Source organism: Dasypus novemcinctus, chromosome 14, assembly GCF_030445035.2.
Source record: "Dasypus novemcinctus isolate mDasNov1 chromosome 14, mDasNov1.1.hap2, whole genome shotgun sequence".
In the NCBI taxonomy this organism is placed as follows: domain Eukaryota; kingdom Metazoa; phylum Chordata; class Mammalia; order Cingulata; family Dasypodidae; genus Dasypus; species Dasypus novemcinctus.
Window position 1 is genome coordinate 59932138 of NC_080686.1, and position 22270 is coordinate 59954407.

The following is a 22270-nucleotide window of genomic DNA, read 5'->3' on the forward strand; positions in this document are numbered from 1 at the left end:
AGAAATAAACCCTCACCTCTATGGTCAACTCATTTTTAATTTTTAGAAAGGAAGAACTATATCACTTATGTCCAATTTCTGAACAGCTGCATGTTTTAAGGAACATCACTTGCCATCTTGAGTTTTAGTATTTACAAATGCCTAGTTTCAAGGTAACAAAGCAGCTGATTGTATCTACAACATGCTATTCTATGACATGATGGAATATTATTCAGCTGTAAGAAGAAATGAAGTTGTGAAGTATATGACAACAGGAATGAACCTGGAGGACATTTATTGAGCAAAGCAAGCCAGACACAAAAGGACAAATATTGTATGATTTCACTATTATGAACTAAATATAATGAGTAAACTCAAGAAGTTAATAGCTAAAATATAAGTCACCGGAGAAAAGACTATGTTTAGAGAATGGAAAAGTGAGGTTTAATCTGTGCAGAATCCATAAAAATTTGTTTGGAAATATTTGGAAATGAATAGAAATAGTGGAAGCACATAATGTGATTTATAATTAGTGCACTAACATATGGGTATGATAGTGGTTTGTTTTTTGTTAGGTTTTTTTATTTTGGAGTAATGAAAATGCTCTAATATTGATTCAAGTGATGAATGCACAACTCTGTGTTTATACCAAATACCACTGATTGTACACTTCAGATAAACTGTATGTTTCATGAACAAAAAAAAGAACAGGGTGGGGGAAAATACACCAAATATAAGATATGAACTATAGTTAGTAGTAAAATTTTGAGATGCTCTTTCATAATTTGTTATAAATGTTTCACAACAGTGCAAGGTATTGGTGGTGGGGTGATGTATGAGTGCCCTGTATGATGTTTTATGCATGTTTGTTTTGTAAATTCACAATTTTTACTATATACTTGTTTAAGTATGCTCACGTGCAAATGATATACTTCAATAAATTGTTTTTAAAATGAAAAAAATAATAATAAATCTTGGGGACCAATAGAGAAATCTGAATATGGACTGGATATTAGATGGTATTTAGGAATTGTAATTTTCTGAAGTCTGACAATGATATTGGATTACATAGGAAAATATCCTTATTTTTTATGAGATGCGTGCTACATATTTAGGGATGAATTGTCAAGCAACTTGCATTTCAGCAAACATATACACACAGATACACATGCAGACAAACAAATATGGCAATAAGTTAGCAATCAGTGATTTTAAGTGGTAGGTATATGGATGGTAACTGTACTTTTGTGTCAACTTTTCTGTATGTTTGAAATTTTCCATACAAAGTTTGAGAAATAAAAGGGACATGTAATGGAGGACCTGTTATGAACTCCTTAGGATTTTGGATCTTACTTTTGAAGGTTTGGAATAAAAGAGGGACATGATCAAATTTGCATTTTAGAAAGAGCATTGATTTATTGGCTACACTAAACTACCATCTACTGATTTCCTGTATCAGATATTGACTGAACCCTGAGCTGGGTTCCGAAGGAGAAATGAAAACCAACAAGGCATTGCCAGGCCCGAAAAGCATTTACTATGTGTTAGAGGAGCTGAGATGCAAGACATGAACACAGAGGTGACCAAGAGAGCGGGGCAGAGGCACTATGTTTTCAAGTATCCTTTGCTGTTTGATGTCAGCAGCTTAGTCACAAAATCATCCCAGAAAGGATGAACCTGCAGGTTTGTCGCTTGGCTCCAGCCCCTTGATCTCTCCTTATTCCTTGATGAAAGATGCTGAAAACTGCTAGATTTCCTTGAAGTGTGATGAGGAAATGTGACCTGTTTCTGGTCCTGAAATTACTGGCGAAGATTTTCCAACTTGATTTAAAAAAAAAAAGAAAGAAAGACCCTTCTCTTTTCTTCCTGCCTTTAATGCAATTGGGTGAGGATGTGATATTTGGAGCTGGGGAATCACGAGGAAAGCCAAGAGAAGAGAAGCAGGCCCAGAGCCCTAATATCACGCAGCCCCTGAAGCAAGCCTCAGCCTCCTATCATGAGACTTCTTATGAAAGAAAAATTCCCTCCTGTTTTCAAATCAGGTATTGACACTTAAAGCCAAAATATCCTCACTCAGCCTCCATCTATAGGCACACTGCTTGTCTAGAACCGATCCTGACCTTTGAACAAAGGGGTTGATGGCAGTCTCAGCCAATACTCCCTAAGAGTCAGCCCTGCTACTATTTGAGCTCCAACAGCATGTGCAGTTTGGGATGGCAAAGGTTTATACTCACCCTCTGACTGGTAGTGACTGGCTAATGTGCTTTGCTGATGGTTCTGAGGTGTTATGCTGATACTAGATCTATGGAAAGGAGTGTCTTGATTGACTAGTGGTAACTGCTCTGGGCCTCATATTTACCATCCCATGTAAGGTTGGAGGTTGCAATCAGAAGAACTGAATGTGAGTAATGGTTTTACCACTGACAGGTTTTGTGTCCTCATTAGGGATAATAACAGCACCTACCTCATAGGGTTGTGATTAGGATTCAATAAATTAATCTTTATAAAGCACCTACAACCATGTTTGGCACACACTAAAGCCTCAGTGACTATTAATACTATAACACACAATGTACATATAGGTCAAAATCATGCAACCTAAGATGGTCTTATGAAACAAACTTGTCCCATTCACAGATTTAGTGACCAGTCTAGCCCTGAGACATTTGAGTATAAACCGTACTTTAAATTCATTCATGCCATCAATGTTTGAGCACCCACTATGCCCTGAACACCTCAAATTTCTTGATTCAAGCTCTTCATCAAAAACACAATTTTCTTTTCTCGTTAATTAATAATCTACCTCTAAATTTTTCCCAAACACATTCAGCTGGGTAGCTTTATGTGGCATTTGGTCTGCACTGCTCTCCTGATGAATGGGAAATGACCCTTGTTAGGGATGTTATAAACAGAGATAGACCCTAGTTCTCAACCCTGGCTAGACATCAGAATCACCTGGAATGTTTTTAAAAATACATTATGGGGAAGCGGACTTGGCCCAATGGATAGGGCGTCCGCCTACCACATGGGAGGTCTGCCATTCAAGCCCCGTGCCTCCTTGCCCTGTGTAGAGCTGGCCCACACGCAGGGCTGATGCGCACAAGGAGTGCGCCCCATAAGGAGAGCCGTCCAGCGCGAAAGAAAGTACAGCCTGCCCAGGAATGGCACTGCACACATGGAGAGGTGACACAACAAGATGATGCAACAAAAAGAAACACAGATTCCTGGTGCCGCTGATAAGGATAGGAGCAGTCACAGAAGAACACGCAGCGAATGGACACAGAGAGCAGACAACTGGGTGGGGGAGGGGGGAGTAAATAAATAAATAAATCTTAAAAAAAAAAATACATTATGCCCAGGGAAGCGGCTGTGGCTCAATCAGTTGGGCTCCCGTCTACCATATGCGAGGCCCTGGGTTTGCATCCGGGGCCTCCTTGTGAAGGCAAGCTGGCCCGCACACTGTGGAGACCCGCTGGCCCGGGTTCTGCAGAGTGCTGCCCGGCCTGCATGTGCTGCAGAGAGCCGACTCAGCAAGGTGACGCAACAAAAAGGGAGACAAGCAAAAACGCAGAAGAGCGCACAGTGAAGGGACACAGAGCAGAAAGCAAGCAAGCTGCGAGGGAGGGAGGGAAAATAAATAAAAGTAAATACAGACACAGAAGAACGCACAGTGAATGGACACAGAGAGAAGACAACTTGCAAAAAGCTGCAATGCGGAAGGCAGGGGATAATTTTTTAAAAAAATACATTATGCCCAGGTGAATCCCTTCCTCCATTCTGATTTAGCTGGCCATGGGGTGGAGCTCTAACAATGTGTTTCCTTACACTTCCCAGATAATTCTAATGTGCAGCCAAGGTTGAGCACCATTACTCTCGTGAAAGGGACTTGAAGGACATCTCCCTTGCTACTCAAAGTGCAGTTCATAAACTGCCAGCACTGGTATCACCTGGAAGTTTCTCAGAAATGGAAAATGTCAGTTTCCACCTGTCTACTGAATCAGAATCCCTATTATAACAGGATTTTTCAGATGCACTCTAAAATTTGAGAAGCATGGAATTCCTACTGGAATGACCTAGAAGGACTGCTTAAAAACGAGACTACTGGGTCTCCTCCCAGAACTACAGAATCTTAATCACTGGGAAGGGCCTAGGAATCAGAATTTTAATGAGTTTCTGAAGCAATTTTTGTGTAGCCGGTCACAAGGGGATCTGTGGCTTGGGAATGGCTTACCTAGGCCAAGGCATAGGGCCCCTCAATTCCCCACCCTCAACTTAAACAACATTCCAATTATTTTTCAAAAACAAGAAAGTAACAGAGATATAGGCTTTTATTTTTCCATTATGCATGCAAGCTTACAACTATTTATACTATTTTGGAATACAGGAATAATTACATTATTACCAGGGCATCAAATGATCATGGAAAACAACCAGTTACAGATTACTTTTTGAAGATTCTTTTCACAGAAGAAATCAACAAGTTCCAAATTATACTTCCAAGACCAGAGTTATATTGAGAGAAACCAGGACAAATTCATAACAATTCTAGCAAGCACACAAGTCTCCATATTACACAGGAAACAAAAGACTGATATTCTGGTGAAGGTCTCAATTAAGCACCTTATCATATCAGTCTTCAAAAGAGTTTGAAACAGAACAGCCATTCTTTCTCTCCTTTTGTGGATGAACGGAAGAGGGAGCATCTCCTTCATCTATGTTTAAGGCTCCTTGTTAATTATGAAGACTTGCATGTTAAGGCCTATCTCTGGAACATCATCAATTAACATTAAAAGTAAAAAGTAAACCTGATGTGATCATGATAATGTACCCCATCATTATCATCACCAAAGAGTTCCAATCTCCCAAAGTAGTCACAGTTAAATTGGCACAGTGTCCTGGGCTCTCAATAAACAATCGGAAGGAGTGGGAGGTCAAAAGAGAGACAGATGAAACATGGTTGATCATCACTGATAACTGATGTAGCTAGGTGATGGTCACTCGGGGGTACATACACCATCCTCTCCACTTGTGTGCACGTCTGAAAATGTCCAAAAGAAAGAGCTAAGATTAAAAAAACAAAAAGCAAACCTGTACATCTCAGGTTTCCCATTAGGAAACAGTAGGGAAAGTGGTAAGATTTTGCTCAGTGGCAATATAAGCAGCACATAATATTGATGTTCCATATATGTAAAGCCACATCTAGAATGAGAGAAATCATCCAAAGTACCATTACTCTTTGTTTCTGTGACTTAAAAAATCCACTAGCAATAAGAGAGGGGCACTCATCTAGGTATCCATTTGCCCACAACCCCTTTAATTCTCCCATCCCAACCCCATCTCCCTCCCTGAGATAGGCATGCCCTTCCTGAAGTCTTTTCTGCCTGCTTTTCCAAGCCCACTATGCACCAGGCTCATTCCTGCTTCTATGTTTTTGCTCTGATTCTCCTGCCTAGAAATCCTCTCTATAACTTTGAGTCAAGCCATCTCCAAGGCTTGACTTAAGGTCTTCCATAAGGAAAGGGAAGTCAGGGAGGGGTAAGACAGGTGTAGAAATAATCCTACCTTCCCACACTTATGGATGAGAGAGGGAAAGAGGGCACAGACAAGCCTGGGCGGGAAGGGCCCAGGTTGGCTCTCTCTCCCAATGGAAATGGGCCTGGAAATCCCAAATGGACTCTACCCACCTCCATCCCCATACTCCAGGATGGAGTCTTGGGATCTCATACTGGAGACTAAAGCCTACTCATTGTGGAGATTTTAAAGTGGAAGCAAAGAGAGCACAGGATTGCTGAGAATGGGAAAGCTGGGAGCTAGGGTCCAGATGGCCAGAGGTATCACAAAGGAAGAAGCAGCAGGAGGCACCTGGGGCTTAAAAGGCACACACACATAAAAAACTCTAGACAAGTTCACAACACTGCTACTTTGGGGTTTATAATTCTAGCAGACACATAGGCCTGAAAGAAATTGCCAACTTCAGAATGACATGGAGTCCAGGAATTGGGACCAGGGTCTGACCCCAGGCCCACATGGCTCTCTGGTTTCCTCTACCCTCTTTAAGCTCTGTGTGTGTGTGTGTGTGTGTGTGTGTGTGTGTGTGTGTGTGTGAAGTCTCTAGCTTACATCTCCCTAGCTTATGGTTTTTCAGTTGTTGTTTGTTTGTTTCAAGCTCTCATCTTAAACACAAAAAGAAAGAAGGTAAGAAGGGAAAGAAAAAGAGAGGGAAGGAGGAGGGAGGACAAGTAAGGAGATAGGGAGGTAGGAGATGAAGGAAAGTAGAGACAGGCCCACAGATCGGAAATGCCTAATGCCCAACACCCCCACCAAGGTACTGTGGTCATATTTAGGAAAGGGGTAAGAGGAGTTGATAAAGCATCTAGATTGAACGTCAGTTCCACCCTCACCTGGAGTCACAGCATGATGACAATGCACACATGTGCACATACACTAGCCTGCCCATCAGTTGGGCAGCCAGTAGGGTTCCTGGAAGGCTGAGGAGGGTAGGTGTCTGTCTCACACACTGGCAGAGGACCTGGGTCCACAAGCAGTTCTTGAGGTCCTTGTTGACCAGAAAGCTAATTGGGGCCAATAACAACCCAGAAAATACTCAGGAGTCTGACAGCAATGGTATATGGTGCAGGCCTTGACAAAGGTTCACTGGTAGAAGGGCCCAGATGATGAGGAAGAGAGGCATATGGTATAGAACACCCGGGAAATTGCATCTCACCCTTAACTTCATCCAAGCCCAGCTGCCAAGTGCCCAATATACTGCATGCCCAGCAGGGTTTGTAGCATGGAACCTAGCCAAAGCCAGAGATCCAGTAGGTGGCAACCAGACTAGTGACCCCAGAGCCACGGAACTCGTTCTGGCTGACAGCCAATACCATATACACTGGCTTCATTTTGCAGTGGCAATAGAGAAGATTGACACAGATGGAATGCATGGCCAGCATGAACAAAGCTCAGCAAGCCACTGGTCCTGAAGTAGCACAGCTTGAGGATGCACTGGTCCTCCTGGAGGATGACCGTTCATGTTAAGGACAGGTGGGAAAGGCCAGAGCCAAGAACAGGATCCAGGCAATGTAGATACAGGCAGTACACAGTTGAAGCACCATGTGTTTAACATGTAACAGCATGTGTGAAACCACATAACATTCACACTAATGTAAATAAGCATGAAGGCCAAGGGGAAGCAAAAGATCATGATCACAAAGGCCATATTCTCAAAGCTGAAAGTCCAAAGAGGATATGGTGCACAGAAGCCAATAAGAAGAGAAGATAGATGGCCAAAAACATGTCATCAGTCAGGCACAGGTCCAGCAGGAGGCAGTAGGGAGTCTTGTGCAGGATCAGTCGGACTGGTTTACCCCTGGCTCAAGGGACTTGATAGGCTCCCTTGCTGAACCTCGCCTGTCCTTTCCTTTCTCTCCAAGGGTCTCATCACTCATAAGGTAGTACTGCAGGGGATTGGGCCACAGTTCCTCGTTGATTATCTCAAAAATTTTGTCAGATTCAATGGCGCTGTGGTTGGAAAACCACCCAAAGAAGCTACAGATGTGGTCTGGGTGCTCCTGACTTAGGGACTGGAGATCCTGGCCTGGGAGCCACTGGATTGGAGTAGCTCGAGACACAACCTGACCGGTAGGGCCACACCCATATTCCTTGATGAGGGCCTTATTTTGGAAAAAACGGTTGGGCCCGAAGTAGAATTTGATCTTGTAGCCCAATCTAGCAAGGCCAAGTTCTTCCACCTCCAAGCTGGTCAGGGAGCTGAGTACCTCTTTATCTTGGTTACTCAGAAAGGATGATAGTTGTGGGTGGTTCTGAAGAGCTCGCCCCCAGAAGCCGGCGATATTCTGGATAAGAAGGTTCCTGCGCTCTAAGTGGTGCAGTCGCAACTGCCCAAACTTGCGCGAGAGTCGAAGGTAGGCCCTGTCCGCCTGGGCATTCATGGTCTCCAGCTTCAGCTGGACAGATTCCAGCGTATCCATGCTGCCTTCTATCGCCAGGGAGCCTGATCCCACATTCTTCGCCACCTTCTTTTCCTTGCCTCCGGAGACTGAGGCACATTCCCCACTTCTCCCTTTCTTTTTCTTTCCACTAGCTATCGCCTGAGGCCCCCTCCCCAAAGCGCTACGGGCGCCTGGGGCCTTCTTCCCAGTAAGGCCACGCCGATTTCCAACTCGGGAACCATTCTTCCGCCTCCCCACAGTTCCCACAGTTCCCACGAAGACAGTGTCTGTTTCCAGGCGCTCCGAAAGAGATGGGACCTTCCCAGGACGGGCCCTGGTCGCCACCTGCCCACGATCCCCCGCAGCTCGGGCCTGGAGCGTGAGGCCACAGTCCAGCGGGAGCCGGCAGGCGTCCCCCTCCCCAGGACTGCGGCGCGGCGCCGGAGCAGCGGTTTCAAGGCCACCCCCACCCGCGCCAGCCTGCACCTGTGCGGACTCGGTTTCCTCCCCGCGCCTCTGGCACTCTGGAAGGTTCCGGTCACGTGGGGTGTCGTCAGAAGCAGGGCGGATTCGGGCTTTGGTGCGGCCCTTCCCCTGGCTTTTGGCGCAAGGGGACTTTCTACCCCTACTTCGGCCGCTCATGTTGGTGGCGGGCGCGTCTTCAAAGCCCTGCTCTGATCCTGCAGCCCCTCGTGCCAACCCCCGGTCCCTACCGAGTGGCCCTCCCCATGGCAACCGCCAACGTCACGACTGTACAACCACACGGTCGCGCGAGGTCGGGCTGCGCCCAGTGATTGGCTCCGCTGCCGCAGCTGCGCAGGAGCTGACCTTCCTAGATATCCCCCCACCCCCATCTCACCCTCACCCGGTTTTACTGTTAGGAAGTTTTCTATTGGGTTGACCTGGGATGTGCTTCCCTTTAAGATCTTCCCACTGATCGCAGTTGTTCTCTCGCGATCCCACAGAATACATCTCATTCCTCTTATACAAGACAATTTGAAGAGAGCCATCATATCCGGCCCCGATCTAGTTTCTAAAATAAGTATCTATAGCTCCTTCAGCTACCTCTTGTGACATCCATCATGATGCAACTGCCACTGGCCTCTGTATCTAATCTTTAAAAGTCTTTGCTGAGGAATTTGCCCTGGCACCTCCAGGAAACATAAACTTGAGTGCCATATTACCAGTCCACGAAGCAATATGATACGTGGTGGGATAAGAGTAAATAAAAAATAATACCAACTAATAGTTTGTGATTATCATTATGAACCAGGCACTTTTTACTAAGAGATTTATATGTATTATCTCAACTTACAAGGGGGGTATTGTTATCCTACCCATTTTCCAGATGAGAAAACGGAGACTCAGAGATGCCAAGGAACATTCCTGAGATCACACAGCAAGGGATGGAAGCACAATTCAAACCTAACCATATGTGACTCCATAGCCTATGCTTTATATTCACAAGCGGCTATTCCTTCCAGGCCTGCTTAGCTGTAAATTGTTGTCCTTGCTCTTAAGGCCAGCCTTGCCTGTTAACAGTCTGCAGAGCACCTCTTCCAAATGGGGACATCACAGAGTTCCACAGCTGCCTCCAGCCCAATTTACAGAGCTGGGCTATCAAGGTGTAGGACCAGGAGTGAAGACCACCAGGCAAAGCCCCTGTAATTGGAGTAAGATAGAAATATGGTCAGAGAGTAAAATTATCATTCATAGAGCAGAGCAGGGTTTCCCAGCCTGAAGTTCAAAAGCAGAGGCCCCATGGTGGCAGTGAGGAGGCCCTAGAAACTTCTTATTACACCCGGCTTGTGAGCATCCAGACAGCCTGCCTGGTGTTAAGGGAGGCAGGTCTGTCCATACTCTTATTAGTCAGGTGATAGGACCATGAGACAGTGAGAGCATCTATAGCCAATGTGGGACTGTAGACAAAAAACTTTCAGGTTGTCTTTCCAACTTAAAGGGAATAAGAAGTGCCTTGGAATCAGTCAGTTCTTCTCAATGCCTCTCATGATCACCCCAGGCTTCCATAAGTATCCTTGTCCTTGATCTCATGGAGTTACCTGTACTGTTTATCTGTCAATTAAATAAGCACTGTTTTGTGCCAGTTCTTACACAGAATTACTTCCTAAACTGGATACCCACAGTCTGGAACTCTCTATAAATCTCAGAAAAATAAAAAATCAGCTGAAACCGCATCGCTGCCTCTATAAACTGGAGACACTGAGGAGTTGGCCCACTTCTCCAAGCGCACAGCTTGATAACGTCTGTTGTCAAGATTCTTAATCCAGTGTCAGTATCTGCATCACAAAGCGCTCGCTGATGGCTAAACCATTGTAGGATCACCGTAGGCTGGGCCACTGCCAAGAGTGTTTATTATTCAGTCTGCCTTGAGCCTCCTTTCATCACGTCCAAGAGATAAGCATCAGGTGAAGGGAAACAAATGTGAGAATATCACCTTATATAAAGATATTCCTCTGGTTCAGTTTGCCCAGCCCCCATGGGTTCTATATGTAAGAACCTAGTCTGTGATGCTGAATGGAACTGTTGGTTTTCTTCTCAGTTTTTAATAGTTAATTTCATATGGGGCTGTAGCTGGGTCCCCAATTAGATAGTAAACTATGTAAGGATAGGCACTGTGTCTCTTTCTGCTTTTACTCCTCAGAGTACCTACTATGGGGACTTGCACACACTAATAATTATAATAATGGAATCATATTTATTTTATACTTTATATACAGCCATGCCTTAACTAAGTTAATCCCCACAACCATTTCATGGGGTAGGTGTAATTATTACTCACATCTTAGATCTGAGAGATGATATCACTGCTACACAAAAAGTTCAGGAATTTGCCCAAGGTCACCCAGCTAAGAAACGCTTTTAGCCCATGCAGTCTGACTCCAGCACCCAAGCTCTTAACCACTTACTACCTCTAACGTAAAGAAATGACTTGAGAGATTGCAATACCAAACTCTCTCTAGTGCATAAGAATATCTTTAAATTTTCAAAGTTTATGTATATGTGTGTGTGTTCATATATACACATCAATTAATAATGATTCATCTGTCTATGGAGTAAATACCTGGCATAGTGATAATCAACATAAGTGAGTTTAGTTTTAACAGCCCATGTTGGGAATAAAGTATTTCCATTCATACTGCATTTGTTTTAAGCATTCTGTGAATATTATAAAAGAAATACATATTCACTAGCATGAACTCAGAGATCTGATATGTTTTGACCATTTGCCAATATCTGGGTGATATCGGTAAATGATAATGTAAGCATTTAATTGGTTCTTTTTAATGTGATATTTCATTACTAGCAAATGTTTATTAAAAACTCAACCAAAAAAATCATTTTCAACATATTTCACACAACTACTCTTCACTTTTTTCTTCTGAAATTTTGTGTTTCCTATTTTCCTTTTAAGGTCTGTTTTCCTCAAATTATATAAATTAACAAACTGGGAAAAAGACATTCCAGTCATCTGATTTATTTCCCAGCCACGGGAACAATCTTCCCCACAGCTCTCTTACAGGGCTTTAGAATCCCAGACTTGATATTTTAAGCCACTGGGCTTTTTCTCTTTTCCCCAAGGAGATGGCTCGAGTCTATTAGATGGCAGAACATATTGCTTACTGTGGGGAACTTTGCCATCCAACCCTCCCACGTTACAGAAGGGTCATGGAAAAGAAGAGAGTGTCACAGAATATATTCAAAGCCAAGGAAAGAGGGACAGAAAAATCTGCCTCTTGTGGTAAATTTCAAGACTACTTGAACTTACCATCTTAAAAAATGTGCCTGACTTCATCCCAGTTTCTCCCAAAAGAGCAAATTTTCTAGTAAACTGCCTAAGCTTGCTTAGAAAGGTAAGTAGCTGTAAAATATTTTTAAGTATTGCTAAATGGATTTTACCTTCTTGCTATTTCCTTTTTACTCTGCAACATTGTCACCATCAGAATTAGATCTTTAGGCTGAGGCTTTAGTCCCAGACAAGGAAAAACACTAAAGAAATTAGCAAGAAGAATTAAGCAAATCAAATTCTCCACTTTGAAATCCAAGATAGGCTCTTAAGAAGGGAAGGTGCTCTCGCAATGAAAGAGAAAAGGGTTTTTTTTGGTTGGTTGGTTGGTTGGTTTGGATTTTTAGCTCTTCAAAGGTAAATTTTGAAGCATGAAATTTATATAAACTGTAGAGGGAAAAAATGATGATATAAGAGCAGTTCTCTACCACATAAAGAGGAGATAAGAAACTTTTCACCCCTGGAGGGGTCACTGTGACCCTCCAGGGGTGAAAATCCTTAGGGAGGTGATAGAGTCCACACTCCCTAGATAAGATCGATATCTGAGCATACAGAGGACTAGTTCCCAACTTGCCAACTGAAGCCCAGGCAAGAAATCCTCTCACAGGACTCTGTTCCAACACAGAGCAGCCAGGACAGAATAAAAGTGTGCCCAGCACATGTATTGACAAAGGAAGCTCTGAAATGGCCTAGCACACCTACCATCCACCCTACTCCCCATCTCTTACAGCCCCAGAATGGAGGAGAAGAGAAGCCAGATGGGGAGTCCGCTCAGGCTTTGCAGTACAGGCCCAGAGGATGCAAAGTACAGGACCTGCTCATAGAAACCGTGGGGGATACAAGTAAGCTTCAGCAGTGGACACGAAAGCAGCAGAGGCAGTTCCAAAGACCAGGCCAGCCAGCTAAACCTCAGCGGCAGCCAGCTAAGAGAGAAGACAAGATGGGAAAGATGGGATAGGGAGAATATGAAAGACTAAGTATTTACCTAAAAGACACTGAAATTTTAAATGTTAAGTGACCAAGTCAGTTGAATGGGCAAGTTTAAGTTCACCTGAATCTTACAAATTGTTGTTACTATGAAAGTTCATACTCACTACAACAGTGTTACCTAGGCCAGGCCCCATAGCTAACGGTTTTAGCTGTACTGCACCAAAGCTAGAGAAACATAAGAGATTTTAAAATTCCTTAGAATATATCACATTAATAATTTTAGAATATAACAGAAGGTATTAAAGAAGCCTCATAGCTGCCCTGGATGGTGCTTCAGAGGTAATCACCGGACATTGTAAATCCTCACAGGGCCCACTGGATGGAATGGAGGAGAGTATGGGCCATGATGTGGACCATTGTCTATGAGGTGCAGAGGTGCCCAAAGATGTACTTACCAAATCCATTGGATGTGTCATGATGATGGGAACGAGTGTTGTTGGGGGGGGAGAGGGGGGGTGGGGGGGTGGGGTTGAATGGGACCTACCTCACATATATATTTTTAATGTAATATTATTACAAAGTCAATAAAAAAATACTGTAACACACACACACACAAAAAAAAGAAGCCTCATAAAAGATGGTTATGATTGCAAAACTCAATTAATTTCACCCATGAAACTCCAATCACCAAATATGAGTGTTTTCAGTACAATTTAGGGAGGGACCCCTAAAGCAAAACTAAATGTCCCCCAAGATAATCTTCCATTAATTAGCTAGGGGTTAAATTGGGTGCATCCAATTTATTGCAGTTATTGTTTCTAATACATAATTCAGTAATTCGTCACTTTTTTCTCCAGTTGAGTTATATATGCAAGCGTTTTGCCTACAACTAGATCAGAAGCTCTATGAGGGCAGGAACGATATTTTATATTGTTGGTCCTGAGTTACAAAGGCCTAAGTTGCTATTATTTCATTTATACCTGTTGCATGGTAACTTCTGCTGAATTACCCCAAAGCCATTCCTGTACCAGTTAACTCTCATCTCTTTACAAACTCAAAATAAGCTGTTCTCAGTCAACACCACTGCATGTTTGTGCAGAAAACAATTGGATACAAGAGTTCTCAATTCTCTGCCTTCTCTTTTTGTGACAATCAGCAATGTTTCACTCATATCATACACCTAATTTTTATATTGTTACTCTTCTCTTTCCTGTGAACACATACATGCACACACTCATGCCACCCTTAATATCCTTGTTCCTCTTCTCTTTCCCAACTACAGAACATTTACCATAGAAATATACTAGAGATAGAAGTGAGACTGGAAGATTTTCACTTAGGAGATTATCTGGGAGGGAAAGGAATGTGAACCTTGGACCATCCCAGAAAAAATTATTGAGAAAGGGCAATAGGAAAAACAGAGACTGGAATCACCTTGGCGTAGATGATCTATGATCTATGATCCTGCATGGGTTACACCAGGTTTTGAGAGTGAAAAATACATACTGCAGCAGAGGGCAACCAGGGAACTGCATGGAACTGAGGGGCGGGGATGAGCTCTATCATATCACCCAGGACATTTCAGACACCAGCCAGAAAGCCATGGTTAGGAGAGAAATTAACTAGAAAGCCTCCCCTTATCAAGAGCCTCTCAGACAAGCCATGAGTTCTCACAAAGATAGGAATTTACATCAAGGACACGGGAAAAATGAACAAAGATAAAATTAAATTGATTTTTAAATTAACGAACAAACATCATGGAGTTAAATTCTAAATTATATGCTGCAATCAGCTAGTACCCATAAGCATGGGGTTTCATTGTTCCATTTCCTCTTACCTGAGCTAATTTAACTAAAGATTCTCTTTGCCTTCTGAAATGCATGCTTTGGTTATTCATTCTATATTTGTGTAATACCTGGTAACAAGAAGACATTTTTTTAAAAAAAGCACTCATATTAGTAATCAAGAAAAAGAACAAAGCAAAAATAAGAGCTTGGAAACTTAAGAGAAAACCAAACAGAGTGAAGGATCCAAATGTGTTTGATTGTGTCTCGTATAATTGCTAGAAGCAGGCCATGTATTTGACTCTGACATTCTGTCTACCAGTGCAAAGAGAGAAATTGGATGTTATAACATTTATAGTGTTTGTTAGATGAAAAACAACAATAATAACAAAAAGACACTCAGGGAAAACACCATTATTCACAATACTGAATCCAGCGAAGAATGTCTGGATTGAATCTCCCAGTAGTATCCTGACACTGAATCCAGCTCTGCGCGTCAAGTCCTAACAGCGCCCGCCACGTAGGCTGGGAGGAGGACAGAGAGCCTTCCCTAAATGCGATTTCATGGAGGTTCGGGGACAAAGATCCAATGGCTTAATCCAAGGAAATGGTTTGTAGAATTTAGAGGAGAGAAAGCACATAAATCCACAAGTCAGCCTCTTCAAATACTGCCATCCTCGATTCATCTTATTCTCCCTGGAAAGTGCCTGCAGCCTGGGCATCATCTGTGCTAGACAACATTCCATGATGAACAGACGGTTCATTTCACTCTGGTCCCTGCTACACAGCGGGTAGCTTTCCTGAGATCTGTGTCCTTCTCGCCCATGCCTGCATCTTTCTTTCTGTCCCTCACTTTCCTTTCTCGGCTCTCCCAGCAAAATGCTGCATTACAGGAACTCGAAGTGGCTTTTAAAAATATTTCCCACCTAAAGCCCACCCCTACTCACATGCAGACTACGTTGAGTCCCACTGGAGTTAAGTTTTGTTTTCCTCTGAGAGTGACTCTGTGCCTTGGTTTCTCCATGGTGTCAGCAGTGGTTGTTCAGGTCAGGATTCAGGTGCAGGGCCAGGCAGGGGGTGTATGTAAAGAAAGCAGGCCCAGTGCTGTCCCCAGGGAGGTGCGGGCAGGGGGCAGCCCCCCTCGAAGGCAGGCAGCTGCCACTCAACTCCGCTTGACTGTTGTCATGCAGACATCTACATTTTTATGTGAAATTTCTCATTTTTTAAAACCCTGCGAGGACCAAACAGAATGTGTGTTGTGGGCCTCCACTTTGCATCCCCTGTTCTAAACCATTGTTTTATTAAAATGAGTTTAAGTGAAAGCTTGAGTAAATGCTGGGGGAATTTATTGGAATTCCCCCAAAGAGAAATTTTTGTTCCTGTCACTCAAGAGAAACCTTTGAAAATAAATGGCAGTAACATGTCTCAAGATAGGATTCCAAAATTGCGTTAAGGCAAGAGAGGAATTGATGGCTGACAAACAGAATACAGCTTTTACTTAAGATGGACCTAAGTAAGGGCATATATTTTTGCCAAGCAAGCATTTTATCCTTTTTTCACTTTAAATTTCAAAGACGATCATTATATTTAACAGGCTTTGTTTTTTCCATACATAGGGGTCTGTACTACCTCTAATTTCTTAACATGTGCAATTTAGATTCCATAAACATTTTCGTATCCCTACACGGTGAAGGAGCCCAGAGACACAGCCGTACTGCTCTGCCCTCCTCAGCAGCATCTGCAAATCTTTACTGAGTTCCTGTCATGAATGAGGGACTTGAGGGAATGACTATGCCTCTGTGGATTATTTTTTTCCTACCCATTTTCATCAATACCTCCATAATTGATCAACTGAGCCATATGGTCCCTCTGATTCACAGATTAGGCAATTTACACACCAGCATGTAATTGCTCAAGCCGGCATTTTTCATAACTAAGAAAGACCTAAAGCTTTATCTTCCTCAGAAAAGGCAAATTCTGTCTGGCCTTGGGCATGATTCAGCACTAAATCATACAATAGCCAGCTGAAAATGGGTATAACCATATTTAGGCAAAATGTTGAATAAAAGTGAATTATACAGCAGTGCGTTTGTAAGAGCTCCCGCTGGAGTATCTGAATTGAAATGTGATCGTAAATCTCTAACGTGAGAACGAGTATACTAAGCATATTCTTGGATACCACTGCAGGAGATAGGAGATTGGACACACACTCTGAGGGGAGATGGTGCTTACTGGAGAGTGACTCGGAGAAGGAGCACTTGGAGACTGGGGGAGCCTCACAGCTCTGAGCTCTGAAATGATAGAGAAGGAACCCAGAAACACCATGCCAAACAGAAGGAAAGATAAAAGATTCCTTTTCTAGAACCTGGATTGCTAGAGGGAACCCCTCCCATGCTGCAGTCCCATTTTATTTTACTTTTTATACATTTTTTTTTTCTCCTCACCCCCTTGTTTTTCACTTGCTGAGTCTGTTCATATTCCTTGTTTCCTTAGGAGGTACTGGGAGCCAAACCTGGGACCTCCGATGTGGGTGGGAGGTGTCTAATCGCTTGAGCCACCTTTGCTCTCTGTTTTGTTGTGGCTCTCATTCTGTTTTTTTCCTCTCCATGTCTCTTGTTGCGTCATCTTGTTGTGTCAGCTTGCAGCACCTGCTCGTCACATCAGCTCACTGTCTTCTTTAGGGGACACCGGGAACCTTTGCTCCCTGCTTTGTGGTATCTCCCATTATGTTCTTTTCCTTTTGTGTCTCTTGTTGTGTCAGCTTACCACACCTGCCCATCACACCAGCTCACTGACTGCTTTAAGAGGCACCGGGATCTGAACCAGGGACCTCCCAAGTGGTAGGCGGTAGCCCAGTCACCTGAGCCACATCCACTTCCCTGCAATCCCATTTTAATATGACAAAATGACTAAGGCTAAACAGTAGGTCATGGCTGAAGAAATTTATGGAAAGTTAGAGACTCCCAGCATGAGATCTGCAAGGTGGGAGCCAATGGGAAGGAAAACGAGTAGCAGTTTAAATACTGAAGTATTATTTTATTTACCATTCTGTAGCTAAACATATGACCTATAGTTTGAGAAGCCAGGAGATTTATGCTCCCCTCTGTTACATGTTCTCTAAACTCCAAGCTGCAGGGCCCCTACTGTAGGAGCAGTGAAGGAACCAAGCACCACTGCATCAAGTATAGCCCTGGAAATGAAAGCAGACGCCATGTGTGCTTCTGCAGATTTACGGGCATAAGAGAGACTCTTGAGGTGCCCACGTGGCCTACCCACCACCCAGAGGGCAGTGGAAATAAAAACTAAAGTACCTGTGTGGAGAACATGACAAATATTCCTCCTATGTCTTGTCTTCTTTCACACAGACCAATTAAAAAGTAAAACAAAAGTACTTAGAAAAAGCAAAGGACAACATGATTTTAACAACCAATGATGTAAAAAAAAATCGATGCTGTATATCTCATGCATTACTCTAGTAAATGAATTCTTTCATCATCAAAAGAGCTTATATTACATTCTCTTGATGCAATTCACTTTTTTTAATTTATTGAAGCATATCACTCACACACAAACATACACAAACAAGTGTACAATAGTAGTTGTGAACTTACAAAACAAACATATACATGATACAAGACTCTCATAACTCACCCTACCACCAATAACTTGCATTGTTGTTAAACCTTTTTAACTAATGATTAAGAGCATTGTCAAACTATTACTACTAAACAAAGCATTTTCCCCCAACCAATCCTATTACTATTATTATCTTTATATCATTTATATATGAACATACATAAATAACTAAGTGTATGGTAAAAGTTGTGAACTTACAGAGCAAACATGCATAACATCACACAGGGGTCCCATACATCAACCCTCCACCAACACCTTGCATTGTCATGAGACGTTTGTTACAAATTATGAAAGAATATTGTTAAAATCTTATTACTAATCATAGTCCTTATCTTAAAGTTGGTGTGTTTTTCCCCCAACCCATCTTATTATTATTTTTTAAATATATTTTTTATGACAAAAGTTGTAAACTTTTAAAACAATCATGCACATGTGCAGAATTTCCAAACAACACCCCTCCATCAACACACCACAATGTGGTGAGTCATTTGCTACAGTTAAAATAATACCATCTGATTGTTTCCATGTCTATAGTATACATTTGGCTCACATTTTCCATACTGCCTCAGTATCAACACAGTACATCTTTCACATAGATGCAAGAATATTATATTATTACTACTAACCACAGTCCATAGTTCATTCCGGCTGTATTTTTCCCATGCTTCTCCACATTCCCAACACCCTGCAGTAGTGATATACATTTGCTCTAGCTAAAAGGACACTATTGCATCTGTACCATCAACCACAATTCTCATCCACCTCTTGGTTTACTGTGCTACCCAGTTCCTAGATTATTCTCTAGCATTCTACCAATTGGCATTTACATAAATAGACTACCATTTTCAGTCACATCCCCATTTATAAACTAGCTGTTACTCACTGTGTGTTACCATCCATTCTAAACATTTCCACACTTTTACAGTAAAGCTGATTAAAACGTCTGCATACATTAAACATCAGTAGTCCACTCAGTCTTCCTCTTATCTCCTTTAAGAATCCACCACCTACCACCAGGTCTTGAGGATATTTTCCAATAATTTCTTCCAGAAGTTTTATGGTTCTTGCTTTTATTTTTAGTTTTTTGATCCATTTTGAGTTCATTTTTGGATAAGGTGTAAGATAAGGGTCCTCCTTCCTTCTTTTGGCTACAGATATCCAATTCTTTCAGCACCATTTGTTGAATGGATTGTTCTGCCTGAGCTGTGTGAGTTTGACAGGCTAGTCAAAAATCACTTGACCATACCTGTAAGGGTCTGTTTCTGAACCATAAATTTGGTTCCATTGGTCTATTGTGTCTGTCTTTAGGCCAGTACCATGCTGTTTTTACCACTATAGGTAAGTATTATGATTTAAAGTCTGGAGATGAGAGTTCACTTTTCCTTTTTATGATGATTCTGGCTATTCAGGACCCCTTACCCTTCCAAATAAATTTAATGATCGTGTTTTCAATTTTTTCTTTAATGCTGGTGGAATTTTTATCAGGATTGCATTAAATCTGCATATCAATTTGAGCAGAACTGACATCTTAATGATATTTAGTCTTCCAATCCATAAGCACAGAATGTTCTTCCAGTTATGTAGGGCTTTTTAAATTTGTTTTAACATTGAGTTGCAGTTTTCTGAATACAAGTGCTTTACATCATTGGTTAAGTTTATTCCTGACTATTTAAGTTGTATCTGTCATATTTTATTTTTACCACTCTTTTGACACTTTTAGTTACTTTTATTGATATAACCTTCAATTCTAGACTCTCTTCCAGGTCCCTCTCTCCTGCCTTTTCTTTTCTGGCTCTAGCACACCCTTTGGTATTCCCAGAAAATCTGGTCTCTTGCTTAGAAATTCTCTCAGTTTCTGTTTATCTGTAAATATTCTAATTTCACCTTCATTTTTGAAAGACAGTCTTGCTGGATATAAGATTCTTGGCTGGAAGTTTTTCTCTTGTAGTATCTTAAATATATCAGACCACTGTCTTCTTGCCTCTGTGGTTTCTGGTGAGAAATCAGCACTTAATCTTATTGGATATCCCTTATATGCTATGCATTGCTTTTCTCTTGTTGCTCTCAGAATTCTCTCTTTGTCTTTGGCATATGACATTCTGATGAGTACGTGTCTTGGAGTTGGTCTATTTGGATTTTTACGGATGGGAGTATGTTGTGATTCTTGGACAGGGATATCTATGTCATTCAATAGGGTTGGGGAATTTTCTACCATTATTTCTTCAAATATTCCTTCTGCCCCTTTTCCCTTCTCTTCTCCTTCTGGGACACCCATGACACACATGTTTACATACCTTTTGCTGTCATTTAGTTTCCTGAGACCTTGTTCAATTTTTTCCATTCTTCTCTTCATCTGTTCTTTTGTATGTTCACTTTCAGAGGCCATTTCTTCAAGCTCACCAATCCTTTCTTCTGCCTCCTCAAATCTGCTGTTATATGATTCCAATGCTTTTTTAATTTCATTGATTGTACCTTTCATTCCCATAAGCTCTGCTATTCTTCTATGTATGTTTGCAAATTCTTCTTTGTGCTCATCCAGTGTCTTCTTAATATCCTTAATCTCTGTAGCCATCTCATTGAATTTATTAAGGAGCTTTGTTTGAACATCTATGATTAGTTGTCTCAACTCCTTTATGTCACCTTGAGGCTTATCTTGTTCCTTTAACTGGACCATAGCTTCCTGTTTCTTGGCGTGGATTGTAATTTTTTGTTGGTGTCTTCGTGTCTGGCTTACTAGAATATTTTTCTGGGTGCAGTTTTTTTCTTTAGTTTAGGGCTTTCTATCCTTTCTCCCTTGCTGGTTGTGCAGTAGGAGCTAAGCATGTAGTTGTTGCTGTAAGCTGTGGAGGCTCAAGCTGCTCCCATTGCTCCAGGGACCAATGAAACTTCTTCCAACATTCTTCTTTGCCAGGGGTAGGGACAGAGTCACAGCTGTGTGGAATAATCCAAGTACAGACCTAGACTGTAGTTGCCCAGAGAGATTGGTGAAGCTTCACATCCCTTTCTCCCCTGCCTGAGGTAGGGATGGAGCTGTAGGTGTGCGCAACAATCTATGCAGTGTGGGTCCAAGATGACTACAGTTGCCCTGGTAGACTTCTGATTTTCAATCTATGGCAGCCAAAGTTACCTGCAGTTACCTGTATAGGCTGGTGCAGGACTCCTCTGCTCCTCCCCACCAGAGGTGGGGTTGAAGCCTAGGCTGGCTGCAGGCTGATCTTCGTGAAAGAAACTGGTACCTGCTGACACTGAGAATTTCAGTCAGCCTGGCTTCCCCTCAGGCTGGGGGCGGAGTCAAAATGGCGGCTGCTGGCTTCTCTGAATTGGGCTGATTCACATCCCCCTGTTCCCAGGGTTATCTCTTAGCCAGCCAAGTCTCCCAATCAATAGCCAAAATTGGCAGCCAACCGTCTCCTCCTCCCCTGTTTCTGGGAAATGGAGCTTCCAATTCCAGTCACAGAATAGCTCCTGGGGCGGCTCCTGCTGCCAGAGTAGGATAATCACTGGCCCCCGTGGCTTGGTCGTTAATTTCCTGGAGAGGTTGAAGCAGGTCCCCACAGTTCCTCCTGCTGGAGGTGGCGCTGGAGCCTAGGCTAGACCTACAATCTGATCTGGACAGAAAGAAGCCGGTCCCCACCAACACTGGAATTTTCAGTCTGCCCGGCTTCCTCTCGCGACAGGGCAGAGTTGAGATGGCAGCTCCTGGGAAGCAGACTTGGCCCAGTAGTTAGGGCGTCCATCTACCACATGGGAGGTCCGCGGTTCAAATCCCAGGCCTCCTTGACCTGTGTGGAGCTGGCCCATGCGCAGTGCTGATGCACACAAGGAGTGCCGTGCCACACAGGGGTGTCCCCCGCGTAGGGGAGCCCCATGCGCAAGGAGTGCACCCCGTAAGGAGAGCCTCCCAGCGGGAAAGAAAGTGCGACCTGCCCAGGAATGGTGCCGCACACACGGAGAGCTGACACAACAAGATGATGCAACAAAAAGAAACACAGATTCCCGAGCTGCTGACAACAGAAGCGGACAAAGAAGACGCAGCAAAAATAGACACAGAGAACAACCGGGGTGGGGGGGAAAGGGAGAGAAATAAATAAATAAATAAATCTTTTAAAAATATGGCAGCTCCTGGTCTCTTCCTGACTTGGACAAGCTCAAACTTTAACTGTTCTCAGGATTTCACTGTAGCCCAC

At 42.8% G+C, this 22270-nt stretch overlaps 1 protein-coding gene across 1 annotated transcript; it reads right to left on the minus strand.

Annotated features, from left to right (window-relative positions):
- Nucleotides 1–4333: 4333 nt before the first annotated feature.
- On the minus strand, nucleotides 4334–8628 carry TSPYL5 (TSPY like 5). The gene is made up of 2 exons (XM_004474686.5): nucleotides 6381–8628; nucleotides 4334–5017 (listed from the first exon to the last, which is right to left on the minus strand). The coding sequence occupies exon 1, from the start codon at nucleotides 8568–8570 to the stop codon at nucleotides 7326–7328; it is 1245 nt and encodes a 414-aa protein (XP_004474743.1). The 5' UTR covers nucleotides 8571–8628; the 3' UTR covers nucleotides 4334–5017; nucleotides 6381–7325.
- Nucleotides 8629–22270: the final 13642 nt, after the last annotated feature.

Coding starts and splice junctions, on each gene's coding strand:
- TSPYL5 (XM_004474686.5), bottom strand. CDS start 8,570: ATGAGCGGCCGAAGTAGGGGTAGAAAGTCCCCTTGCGCCAAAAGCCAG.